The 12,618-nt window shown below is 44.8% G+C and overlaps 3 protein-coding genes across 3 annotated transcripts; 1 reads left to right on the top strand and 2 right to left on the bottom strand.

Annotated features, from left to right (window-relative positions):
- Positions 1-965: 965 nt before the first annotated feature.
- Positions 966-1,649, top strand: L199_006046 (uncharacterized protein; the record flags this gene model as incomplete). Its single annotated transcript, XM_064891747.1, has 2 exons — positions 966-1,055; positions 1,458-1,649. The coding sequence occupies 2 exons, from the start codon at positions 966-968 to the stop codon at positions 1,647-1,649; spliced, it is 282 nt and encodes a 93-aa protein (XP_064747819.1).
- Positions 1,650-5,045: 3,396 nt separating this feature from the next.
- L199_006045 (uncharacterized protein) lies at positions 5,046-7,045 on the bottom strand (the record flags this gene model as incomplete). The annotated part of the gene is made up of 6 exons (XM_064891746.1): positions 5,046-5,240; positions 5,303-5,390; positions 5,447-5,520; positions 5,590-6,733; positions 6,794-6,883; positions 6,942-7,045. 6 exons carry the CDS (start codon positions 7,043-7,045, stop codon positions 5,046-5,048), a joined length of 1,695 nt encoding a protein of 564 aa, XP_064747818.1.
- A 1,551-nt stretch (positions 7,046-8,596) lies between these two features.
- L199_006044 (uncharacterized protein) lies at positions 8,597-12,133 on the bottom strand (the record flags this gene model as incomplete). The annotated part of the gene is made up of 11 exons (XM_064891745.1): positions 8,597-8,740; positions 8,850-9,115; positions 9,192-9,570; positions 9,633-9,891; positions 9,959-10,595; positions 10,648-10,774; positions 10,829-11,021; positions 11,080-11,279; positions 11,366-11,642; positions 11,722-11,892; positions 11,964-12,133. The coding sequence occupies 11 exons, from the start codon at positions 12,131-12,133 to the stop codon at positions 8,597-8,599; spliced, it is 2,823 nt and encodes a 940-aa protein (XP_064747817.1).
- Between the last annotated feature and the right edge of the window lie 485 nt (positions 12,134-12,618).

Below are 12,618 nucleotides of genomic sequence, written 5' to 3'. Positions count from 1 at the left end.
CTCGTTCGTTCATTTTCTGCGGCGAATTTCCGAGATCGCTGTGCGTGTGTGTATGCGTGTGTATGTGTGTGTATGTGTGTGTATGTGTGTGACTGTTGTGTATGCTTCTTTTTTGTCCTATCGACTGACGCAGCATGATCAAAGTCACCAGAACCCAGATTTATTCATTATATACTCCTGTTTATCTTCTGAGATTCGTCTTTTGTCAAATCCATTTTCCTTCTAACCGACACACTTGAAATTTAAACCAACGTCAAACCTAACAACATGTCCGTAAGTCTCTACCTGCAGAATCACTGTGAATCTTATCCGGGCTAACACGGCTGAACTTCTTTTTATATTTCCAGGGGCAACCACAACCTGTCAAAGTTGAAATCGCCGTATATGACTTTATCGACGGTCGATTCGTCCCAAAGACCACCTCCGCTTCTTCTGCCTCGGGCTCGACGAGTACTTCCTCTAATTCTTCGGGAAGTAGTACAGGTAGTACCAGCACGAGCTCAACTTAGGTAACTCATACTTGTGAGTAAGGTATTTCAGTATGATGGACTTGGGCTAATCCAATTAGACATGTCTATTCTGATGTCAGATGACGATAGACAACGAGCGGGTGATCACGAATATTAGATGACAATCAAATATTCGTTGTAAGAGTTTTCTTGGAGTTTTATCCTATTGATAAACTGAATGATAATGATATATGTATGCATACCATCTTGGCTTGATGGTGAGGTCCCTACCATCGGTGTTGGTGGCAAATCAGTCCAGTTACGGTGAACTGCTGTAAGAGCTTCCACATCGCCTTTCGATATTCTCGCAATATGCAGCACGGCTCGTGAATGGACCATAATCTTTCGTCTTTCCTACCCACCGAACCGACAGCACTGTCTTTCTTTGTTACTTACCTGCTGAGAATTCTCCTTTCGTAGAGGGTACAGCATGCAATCATCGGTTAAAACCGACAAATGCACACCTTCATTGGATCAACTATATTGCTTCTCCACGTCTTGATGGTTTACTCGATCTTCTATAACGTGTTGAAACTTTCTGAGAAGGTACGCAGCTTCTCTTGGCTGAAACGCAGTCAAACTGTCTTCTATACTTCAAATGGTTAGCTCACTTTGTTCCTTCCTTCGGGGATCGTTGCTACCTCGACTTTCTGTCTCTGTATGCACAGATTACCAAATGGGTCACTTGATCATGGCTCACACTCAAAACAGCGAAGAACAGTATCTGGATGATGTGCACAGATAGTTATATAACAAGCACCTCACTTTACTTTGACATTCTTGATTTTTTCGCCACTCACCGAGATAAATATAACTTTTTTTGAATTTTGATTTATCCGAACTTAACAAATAATTCTACACGGATCAAGATCATTAAACACGTCTGTGAGTCAATCACGTTACAGACAACCACTCCCACTGATTTTTGCTGATCGAGTCTCGTTGCAGCACGAAGACGTAGTCTACGGAAGGTCTTTCCGACCAGCCAACCAACCTAACCCCAACCTCTCTTCCAACGCCTCAAGTGGGGGAAATAGCAGCGGTAGCAATAACAACACCGGCAGCTCTGGAGGTGACGACAAGTCTGGTAGCTCCAACAGTACCGCTGGGAATAGCTCTAACCAAGAAGCGAAGAAATGAGAAGTAAGTTGACTTATCCTGTTATCACGTGTAAAATCACTGAATGTGGCTGATGAACTTCATAGGTCAACCATGCAATGGGAGTATTGTAGGAGACTTGTTCACTTTCTTAGGTATGCGGTTGGGCGAATCGAATGATACGACGAGCTGATTGGAGATTGAAGCGGTCGAGAAGATGAATTTGATGCATGTGCCAGATGTGATCGATAATCTGTACAACACTGTAGCATGTGGAAACGTGGCATGAGCAAGTTGTTACAGAGCAGCGCTGCACTGCGGTTTGCTGAGCCACAGTACATCAGGATGATTATCATTAGCGGGAGGTACAAATTCTCTGAAGCACTCGTGGTCACTGTAAACATGAGGAAGACGCGACTTACTCCAACAAGATCTGTGGGTTTATCTTCCAAAGAACATACTATAGCCAGTTGAAACTCGCTTGTCGAGAACCCTTGGCGTGGCGCAGCATCATACAATCGGACTTATCTTCTTTGTGTCGGTATTTCCACATTTGAGAGTCAATGATCCATCATGCTGAATACAGCAGGCCGACCATTGGAAGAGACTATCTTCGTATTTACCATTTCGGGCTAGCTGATGGATCCCCAAAACGGTAATCTTCGCAAAAAGCAGTGTTCCGTTGCATCATATCTTGTCATTACATTGCGCTTGAGCATCTTCACAATGCTTCTCAGAAAATTTCAGAAAATGTTTCCTGCTGTCACCTCCGAAAGTCAGATGGGACAAAACCGAAAAGACCAAAATCGATCACCCTCGTCTTCTTTTACTGGATAGCTCGAATGGCCACACCAGCACAGGTATATAAACCACTCTTCTCTTCGTCATTTCCCTTTTCATTTCATTTCTATCCAGACCATTCCACTTCGAATCTTCATCCATCCAATTGACTGGCTTGATATCCATTGATAAGGTAATCGACACACAACAAATATGGTATCTGTGAGTACATCATCTCTTTCCTATCCCCCATCTTATACACAGCACGCTTGGTGAGCTTGGATGATATCTGAGGGTATGTCATACGTGTAGATCCCGAACAGCGATTGGATCCCTTCTCGACCTGCTCCAAAACCACCTACCGAGACTCCTAGCGGCAACTCCGGCTCTGGTTCTGGAGGTGGCAACAATTCCGGTTCTACCGGATCTACTGGGTCTGGAGGTTCTGGTCAAACTTCTGGCCAAGGTGATGGCGATAAGAAATGACTTGTCGTGATGTTCACTGGTAGGTCGAACATCTTTCAATTGGAGCGATGAACTGAACAGATAGCTGATAGCCGTTTTAATATTGGTAAGCAGTCCGGATCTCGTTATGATTTGGTGTGGACGGGTAAGGTATTCCGAAGGCTGATGTATCTGAAACGAAGAAAGAGTATGAGTTTGAATGGGAGATGTTGCGGTCGTGTATGCAGCGTTTGCGCGAGACACACAGCACAGTACATGTCTGATAGCGGCTGCAAGCCAGTGTGTGGGAATGGCTCTTCTTCTCTTTCGATATGCAATTCTAAAGGAAATGAAGTCGTCCGTATTAGTCCAGCCAAGATACCGTGCTGAGCAGTACAGTATGAGGGTCGCTTTTTCCCAAAGCTACAGTAACATGACGTTCCTTTCCTTATCTTCCACTTTTGATGGTTGCTAGCATCATCAATGTGGGTTGACTGCGGTGGGAAGAAAAAGGGTTGTATACCAAGGACCATCATCGCTTCATTGTTCCTGTATGAATCCAGATCTGTCGTCTGCGACACGGCCTCAAGGCGAAGCCAATTTCTCCCTCTTTAGCGTTATCTTATCCGAGGTCATCGGGAGTTTATCCAACCTTCCTTTCGAGCTATATCGTCCCTGCTTGCGGATCAAAAACGCCACTTTAACTCCCATCATTCGGTACATGCCTGCTGAGGATTTATGAGGATCATTACTTGATGAATCGAGTCGGTCCGGAACTTGATGAAGAGGAGCGTATATAGCGTGGGTCCATAAATGTAGATCATTCCGGGATACAGCCTTTGATGGAGTTCATCGCTTCTTAAGTGACAGCAATTTCAGATGGCGTTTTCCAAGTTTGAGAAATCAACATCAAACTCGACTGACCATCAAATGTTTGATCGACAATCATCAATCAAAAGTCGTGATAGGGTTGAGCTGATGTCGAATCAAGGACAGACGGATCGTTGCAGGTACCATGCGGTACTTTTTGTCATGTATAAAGTCCGACTAAATATATAAAGGTGATAGATCATCGATTTACATCTAAATGATATGTCATGAAAATCTGGATTGTCAATATAAAGTTCAGCTTAACTCAAATTTACAGTAATATCATGTTGCGCCCAACACGCACCCAGGTAGGTATATAACACAGATACACATCATACCGCAGGATCTATTGTTCCCATCCCGGGCGGAAAGGATCTCACATTCTGTTGATTGAGATATAAAGCCCAGTAGTAACGTCATATCAGTCTCTGTTTTTCCAAGAATGGCACTGAACACAATACAGTACCTTCCCTACACCGCACAATCACTAATACTACTGAGCTATAAACTACTCCATGTCGGTGAGTCAACAACTTGTTTTCTCCAACAGAAATCACATCCCGTAATATACACTGGATTGGACTGATCACTTCCAAACTTTATGTCGTATTATGTCGTACACAGTCATCGGATAATTCTTACACGGAATACGACCCTTATGTCCCTGCCCAGATGACCTCGGAATCACGACCAGCTACACCTCCTTCGACTTCGGCGAATGATCAAAGTACCTCGACCTCTCCCGAGAACGAAGACAACGAGAACAAGTGAAGGGATCCTTCAGAATGAAGATCAAGGCGTTTGTATCGTAGTGTGCTAAGCTGTACCGGATGGGAGGGAACTATCTTAGTAGAGGGGAATGATCAAAATCACAAGTATCAGGAGATGTGCCCAGAAAAGATTCCATGTATATGATATCAAGTTGTTTCATACAATGTATGCAGTGACTCAAGAGGTATAGAGATTGATGCGCAACATATCCAACCAATACAATCAGATGGAATCAGATCAGTTCATAACACCCTGTGAAAAATGCTACAACAATGCTATAAAGATAATATCGACTAGTACGTATTGTATATCCAGCCCACAGACGGACGTCTGGGTGAATAATCAATGCTAAAATCCCACAAGAATGTCCATGTTAAGAAGCAGAGTGCCATTGAAATTTTGTCTGCGTTGTTATCGAATTGGATGAGGTGGTATGCCGTTGAATGGATATATGTATGTTTTTACAGTACATGGGTTGAAGTGGACCTGAATTAAAGAATGGGTATGCGATGTAATGCTGGGTATGCCTTATTGTCTTTTTGTATGTCTCCCTCTCTCTCCTTCGCTCTTGCTCTATACCAATGATAGAGTTACTGCCAAACCAACCAAACCAGCTGCAAGGACCGACAAGAGTTCCTTGGAAGCTTGTATGGGTACAGTGGTAGAGGCTGAGGAAGCTTGGGTGGTGGAGTTGGCAGAGACGTATGTGGCTACTCCCACATCACCGCAAATCTTCAGAGCAGCAGCGTCGGTTTGGGAGACGAAGATCTAGGAGTGACGAAAACCGTCAGCCAAAGATGGTACAATATGAAATGACATAAAAGACTTACATAAGGCATACCCCCATATCCTGATGCGGCGTATGATACTGAGATAGCACCTCCTGATCCGACAGCGTATTGTTTACATGACAAGAGGCTAGAAGAATGATGAGATCAGCCATAATGAGTTGACATGACAGTCAATATACTCACTCAATGACAGCCGACTGAGCTGACCAACCGCTGGTAGGTACACCGAATGCCTGTGCAACACTTGGACTTCCTCGCTACACATTCGAATGATGATCAGCTGAGCATCGAGAGAAAAGACAAGGTCATGTTTAACAAATACTCACATTAGTCAACACAGCAAGTAAAGGGCCTTTCCTAAACGCCACATCGGTCTTGGTCGACGCGACAATGGTAGTCTGAGAATCCAAGAAGTTTTTCCCATTAAATTGAGTGCCGTTGGTAATTACCGCATGTCTAATATCGTTCAATCGTCTAATATGTTGGTATGTAGTTGTATTGGCATAATTCGATGGCCAGAGGGCAGCACGGTTATATGGATCTCCAGCACCATGCGAGAAATCTTGTTCCTGTCCATAATAGACTATTGGTAATCCATCGAATATGAACTGGGCAACCATCGCATTGTACGCCAATTGAGAGTCCGAAGTGGTGTTCCTCCATCGGGGTAAATCGTGATTTTCAATAAAGTTTCCTAATAAACCTGGTTGAGGGAAGGTCGCCAAGGTCTGCTGAGCAATCTCAACGAAACTGGACATGTTTCCTGAAGGTGTACCGAATCCATTTACTATTCCGTAATATAATGGATAACCCAAGACGGAATCCATCCATTTTTCAGTTTGGAATGAAGCTGCGAAATTGATATCCGATCCGTATACTTCTCCAATACAGAATACACCTGATGCAGCACAGAATTTGGTCCAGAATGTACCCGGGACATGCTTTGCCGCGTCGATTCGCAGACCGTCTATACCATATGTAGAAGTTAAATTACCGATCCAACTGTTCAGTGTAGAGACGACAGTTGGGTTTTCGGTGTTGACATCCATCAAAGCGACTTTGTCGTCTCCTAACCAACAGTTCTCGACTGATGTTTGATTGGAGTAATCGATCCAGCATTGAGGATGGAATTCAGATGGGTCGGTCCATAGTGATCCATCTAATTTGAGGGCAGTCGAGTTCACGGCGTCGTAGGCGTTAAGACTGGGGATATTATTGACCACTACGTCGACCATGAGGTACATCCCCCTAGCGTGTAAAGCATTTGATAAAGCTTTCAAGTCGTCCGATGAACCGAATCGAGGGTTGAGGACCAATGGGTCATTCACCCAGTACCCGTGATAGGCATAGTTGTATGGTGTGTAGACGTCGATGTTCTGGGAAACGGGCGATATCCAGACAGCATCGAAACCCATTCCCTGAATGTAATCTAATTTATCAATGATTGAAAGCCATGTACCACCACACCATCTGTACAAACAAAATCATATCAGCGTGTATCCGATGACCCCATCTCACAGAAGAGCTCACGTCTGTTGTATGGGATCACATGTCTCAGGCAGAGGTGATGTCCTAGCTGGAGCAGTTGCAGAAGGAGGTGCGAATCGATCTGTGAATAGTCTAAGTGGCAAACATCAGCCACACCCTTTCGTGATAATCTGATATGAGAAGAACTCACTGATATATCGATTTCCCTTTCCACTGATCTGCATTAGCAGCGTTCGTCACACTTGCGATAGACAGCAGCGATATTATCGAAAGGAGCGTTGTGTATTGTAGCATTATGAGTGTAGGGGTAGGGTAAATGTGGGGATTAGGGTGAGTGAATTGTTGATCAGGAAAGAGTTGTGCGTGTGGTTGTTATTATTGTGTTGTAACGAACGTGGTTTGTCAAATGAATGTGATATGTTTGTACTATAATAATGATAAATGTGAAAGAGTCGTCGTCGAGATTATATGAACATGACCTCTCTATACCATGTCTTGCTGTTGAGATTGAAAGAAAGTTGGTCGTCTGAGAGGGGGATCTTTCCGAGAATAAGGGGAACCAATCAACGAATAAACGGAGAAAGGCTTTTTTACTTATAAAATGGTCTGTGCAATTGAAGGAAGAAGGCTAGTGCACGGTCACTCTGCTTGTTGTCGAGTGGGGGACCCAAGGGGAAGGAAAGTCGAATCGAGTGCGTTTCGATATTTGGAGTCGTGTGGGTGCTTGGACAAGATTGAAATTTGTTATTGGGCTAAACTGGACTTGTTCTTTATGTATATGATCAGGTGATGTTGAGTGATTGTTGACGAGGTCGTAGCGTAGCGTGATTCTGTGAGGTAAAGTATTCGGGTTGTAGCGGAATAAAACGAGTGTAAGATGTTTTACAATATGTATAACAGTGAAAACAGCGACGATGGAAGGAGAGAGGGGCTGGTCGAGTGTAGAATATCGAGAAGAAGAGAAAAGAAGAGAAGATTAGGATGAATGCTGGAATCGAAATGTCAGAATACTAAAGAGGTCTCATGATCATGATCATCGGGAAGGAAGGCTTGTATTCCTCTATAGCGATGTACTAAAGCACTGATTTCATAGTGTTGTTGATGTGTTGTTGTGCTTGGGGCAAAGACCGACCGTGTGATGCCGTGGCAACCAAGCATGCACCCAGAAGTAAGACATGATCAATTGCTCGTACTGACCTTGCGCTGTATATGGGCAAACGTTATTTAAATATGTGGCCTGTCCATTGGAACGAACATCACAGGGGACTCATGATCGACCATAAACAACAAGAAGAGGAAAGAGGAACGGTGTGGGGCACAGGAAGGAAGTCGCGTAAACTCGCAAAAATCAATCAAAGTCAGCAAACAAACAAAAAGGGAAATTCGATATTCAGGGGATCATTCCCTATTTACTTGTAATCTAACGTAAGGAACGCAAACAACCCAACCATGTCAACAAACCAATCGGCTCGTGCAATAACGAGAACATATCATCTCCAGCATCGTACTGTATTCGCTCTCGGTCCGGAACTTCTATAGCAACAGCCCAGTTAGTCCGGTCTTGGTGTCAGACTAACGATTCCAGGCTCAAATACAGAACTGACCGTCCATTAGGTTCCTTGGCGTTCAATCAATCAGACTGACTGCGGATGTTGACGCCTCGCCGGTATGATCATGTGCGATTTCATCGTCTTATTGCTTTTGTACATCGTGTACCGAGGTCTGATCTTTGACTTCAGCATGAAAGAGATCAATCCACCTACGTCATGTACTATCGACTCAAATGTTCGTTGTCATTTAATCTTGCATACGTACTGCATACATCTAGCCTACTGCCGCCAAGGATCATTCTAATTTCTCCGCTACAAATTCGATAATCTCCCTTGTCGTCTTACCAATATTCGCCAAGTCCTTGGATACAGCTTGCCATACCGGACCATGATGAGGTGCAGCAGCTATACATTTCTCTATCACCAGTTCTTGTCGTTCCTGCGGAGTATAAACAAATAATTGTCAGCGCAACCCTCAGCGATATCGCGAGAACAGTTGGTGAAAAGCCCGAAGCAATGAGATTAGTGGAGTGATAAGTTAAACTTACAGGTTCACCATGCTGTTTCTCAAATTTGAACCACCAACCCCAAGCATCTCCCCAATCCGCATCAGCCGTAATGGCATTCTGCATCCACTGTCTTGTCTTTTCAATCTTCCTTTCTCCCCAGAACAATCGCGCTACAGCTAAGATCACAGCAGGGTGTTCACCGGCTTTCTTGAGTGCATCAACCGATCGTCCTTTACGCTGTTGAGGCTGTTCCATGAATATAGCCATGGACCAGAGTATAGGTGATGTCGGACATTCTTGCATTGCTGCGAAAAAGTACCAAAACCAGTCAGCTTTATCATACCCCTCGAACCTTGAGACCGCAACGGTGCCCAAACTCACCTCTGGCCAAAACAGCTTTAGCCTGCTGCTGAGTACCCGACCTCTCTTCAATCTTGACACTTTCCGCCCACAGCTCGTCGTTTTTGGGGTTCTTCATCCTTGCAGACTCCAAGAGTGATCTAGCTTTGATAGTTATACCAGCTTTCTCTTCTAACCTGGCAGCTAAGATCCATAACGGTATAGATTTAGGACAAGATCGACAGCCTTGAGTGTAAGCCGCTCGAGCGTTGGCGACTGCGTTTCGAGATTCATGTATCTGCCCTCTGATCATATGCAATTTATCGAAGGAGGGGTATTTCTTGATTCCTTGTTCGAGAAGTTCGAGCGCAGCATCCAAATGACCCAGTTGTCTCTGTAAGACAGCTGATTTCATCCATATCTAGAAAACAATCCGAAACTTCAGCAGGTATTTTGAGCATACTCCAAAGGCTGAAGACTCACCCTCTCGGTATCAGCTTGTACTCTAGCTTTCTCCAATATCTGCGTTGCAGCGTCCATTTCACCAGTCTCAGCAGCGAGCTTAGCAGCAGCCAAGAAGATTGATTCGGAATCTTCGTTCTGCTTGAACGCCTCTGACAAGATCGCTTGAGCACCTGGTACATCCCCTCCAATCCATTTCTCCTTGGCAGCCATAAGCCAAAGTACTTCGGCCTGAGGACAATGCTGTACACCTTTCGCCAGTATATCCTGGACAGCTTGCCTATATGTGACAGGTCGAAGTCAGCAAACCATTCGGATCAGATGTAAATGAGGGAGATGAGACTTACGGTGAGCCGTGAGCTTTTTCGAACTCTGCTGCTTTTCTCCATACCGAAGGGGAAGTAGGGAAAGTCTCCAGGACGACCACATAGCATGCCCTTGCCACTTCGAAGAAACCACCTTTGGCAGCACGTTCGGCATCTTCTACCCACACGTTCTTTCTATCTTCCTCTTCCACGTCCTGGTGAATAGTGGCTTTGACGATAGCCTGAGCAGTAAGCGGACTTCCATCTTGTTCACATCTTTCTGCTTCCTGTAACCATTGTTCTCTAGACAAAATGACTTGATTCTTCTTGAGCGAGTTGACAGCGCCAACCATGAGTTTATCAACTTGAGCTGCCAGTTTGCGGGTTTTCTCAGCTTCATCTTCCAATTTGACATCTCCGATAGCGGAAGGTGATTGTTCGGCAAGTCGCCCAGCTGCAATCCAGATTTCGTGTGATGTGGGTATACGTTTTCTCGCTGAGTTGAGCACTTGTTTTGCGTTCTCGGGTGTTTCCAATCTCGCCAAGGTGAGCCATAATTCGACAGACGTAGGTATGACTTCGACTGCACGAGTGAGCAGTACTCGAGCATCTTCCGGATCGTCTTCGAGATTGACGGTTTCTTTCCACAATCTGACAGAGTTGGGAATGAATTCGAGCGCTACAGGAGTTCAGTCAGCTTGATACCAAGAGTAGACCGATAGCTGACATACCTTTTCGTAACACTCTCTTCTTCGCCATGACATCCGATTCCAAAGAAGCAGCTTTAAGCCATACTTTCACCGACTGCGGCACATGTTGTACAGCTCGACCCAGTATCACTTTGCCATTTTCGGGAGTCTACGGGGAAAATCAGCTTGCGCTATCAATTGATGTGTCGAAGCTGATACTTACGTTCAACTCAGCAGCATTCAGCCACACATCTTCACTCTTTGGACATTTCTCGCAACCCTCAGCAATGATCTTCCTAGCAGCTACCATCTTCTTGGCGTGGACTTCCAGAGCAGCAGCAGCGATCCAGCCTGGAGCATGTTTGGGATTGGTCTGGATAAGATTCTGTAGCAATTGTCGGGCTTGCTTGATGTCACTAGTGAGGACAATGTCAGCTATTATTCCAAGCGATGGCAGCCGTCCAGCTGACTTACCCAATTTGCGCATCCGTCTGTACGATCTGACTATTTAACGCAGTCATATAACCTCTAGGGTCGACACTTGTTGAGGAACCATTTGCAGCATCTTTCGAAGCTCGATCAAGTTGAAGAGACAGCACTTTATCCCTCGCATTACCGATAGCGATGAAATCTGTCATTGTACCGTCCGCAGCAGGGGTATCGAAACCGCCGTTCTACAAGATGGATATATCATGAGAATCAGCTTACTTATCCCCTCGCCGAATTACGCAGTGACGGAAATAGAAGCAGACGAGCTTACCTCCTGTTGAGCCTTATCCAATTCACCTAGTAACATATTCCTGTTCGCCAAATCTGCTACCACCGTATCACTAACAGCATAACTTCTACCATTTTGATTTTCTTCCAATCTCATATTATGTTTCCTCCTTTTACCGGTCAAATTACCAGCTTCGGGTATAGCATCCCAATCCGCATCATTCAACGACGAAAGATTTCTTTTCAGGTCGGCAAATTGAGTTTGAAGTTTTGGGTTGAGAGCTCTTTCTTTAGCTGCTTGTTCAGCTTCAGCCGCTTCCCTATTTACAAAGTCACATATTCATCAGCTATCATTCTTGGTCTTTCCAGGACTGGAGATCTGGACTGGACTAAACTTACCTTCTTGCCCTTCTCCTTGCATCCATACGTTCATCAACACTCTCCCAAATCCTATCGGCCTCTTCGTCATCTGCTTCATACACCGTACCAGCGAACAAATTCCTCTCGTCGTCTGGATCTTGTAATGCCTCGGGATCAGGTACTTCTTCACCCCTCTTCGCTTGTGCTTCACTATAGGAGTCACAGTTAAACAGATAATTAGCTGGTTGCTCTACGAAGGTTGTGAGAGCTGATACACTCACGCAATAGTCTCTGCCGAGGGTCCTTCTCTAGCTGGACCGATATCTGATCTGGTCGTGAAACCCGATGCACCTCGACCCAAACCTGCAACGTATGACGCAGGAGCAGCCATCTGAAGGAAGTTGTACCGCACTTCCTTGGGGATGTGCTTGACTGTACCGATGTGCGACATCTTGAGGTGGATTCTTTACAGGATAAAGCCAGAGGCCGAAGTTGACTCGTGGAGTGATTTTTCCGAGGAATCTTTTAGATTGGGTATCCGGTATCGATAGCGCACTTGATAGCAGTTGAGGGCTCCTCCCGTAACTGTCACCGAGCTATGATGAGCAAGGAGTCAGCCTGTTTTAGGTATAGGTATGCGACAAGAGAGAAAAAGGAGGCTAACGGTGAGGATTAAGTTGCAATAGGAAGGTGTTTAATCAAAGTCAGTGGCAAAGAAGGATCCAATTACGTAAATCAAATTACCTCCACTTGGGAAAAGTCGAAGAGAGTCGTCGAGATGTCGAGTTCATCATCTTGCTGATCAAGACAGTTCAAAATGCATTTCTTCGAACTTGCTGAACCCCTATTATCACAAATTACAAGCTCATGAGAGAGTATATACCAGGAAGAACTCATCTTACACACTCCGAGATCTTCAACATCTTACTATTCTCC

This window comes from Kwoniella botswanensis, chromosome 1 (genome assembly GCF_036426115.1).
Source record: "Kwoniella botswanensis chromosome 1, complete sequence".
NCBI lineage: Eukaryota > Fungi > Basidiomycota > Tremellomycetes > Tremellales > Cryptococcaceae > Kwoniella > Kwoniella botswanensis.
The sequence above is the reverse complement of the archived record's forward strand: the minus strand, read 5'-3'. Positions and strand labels throughout refer to the sequence as shown.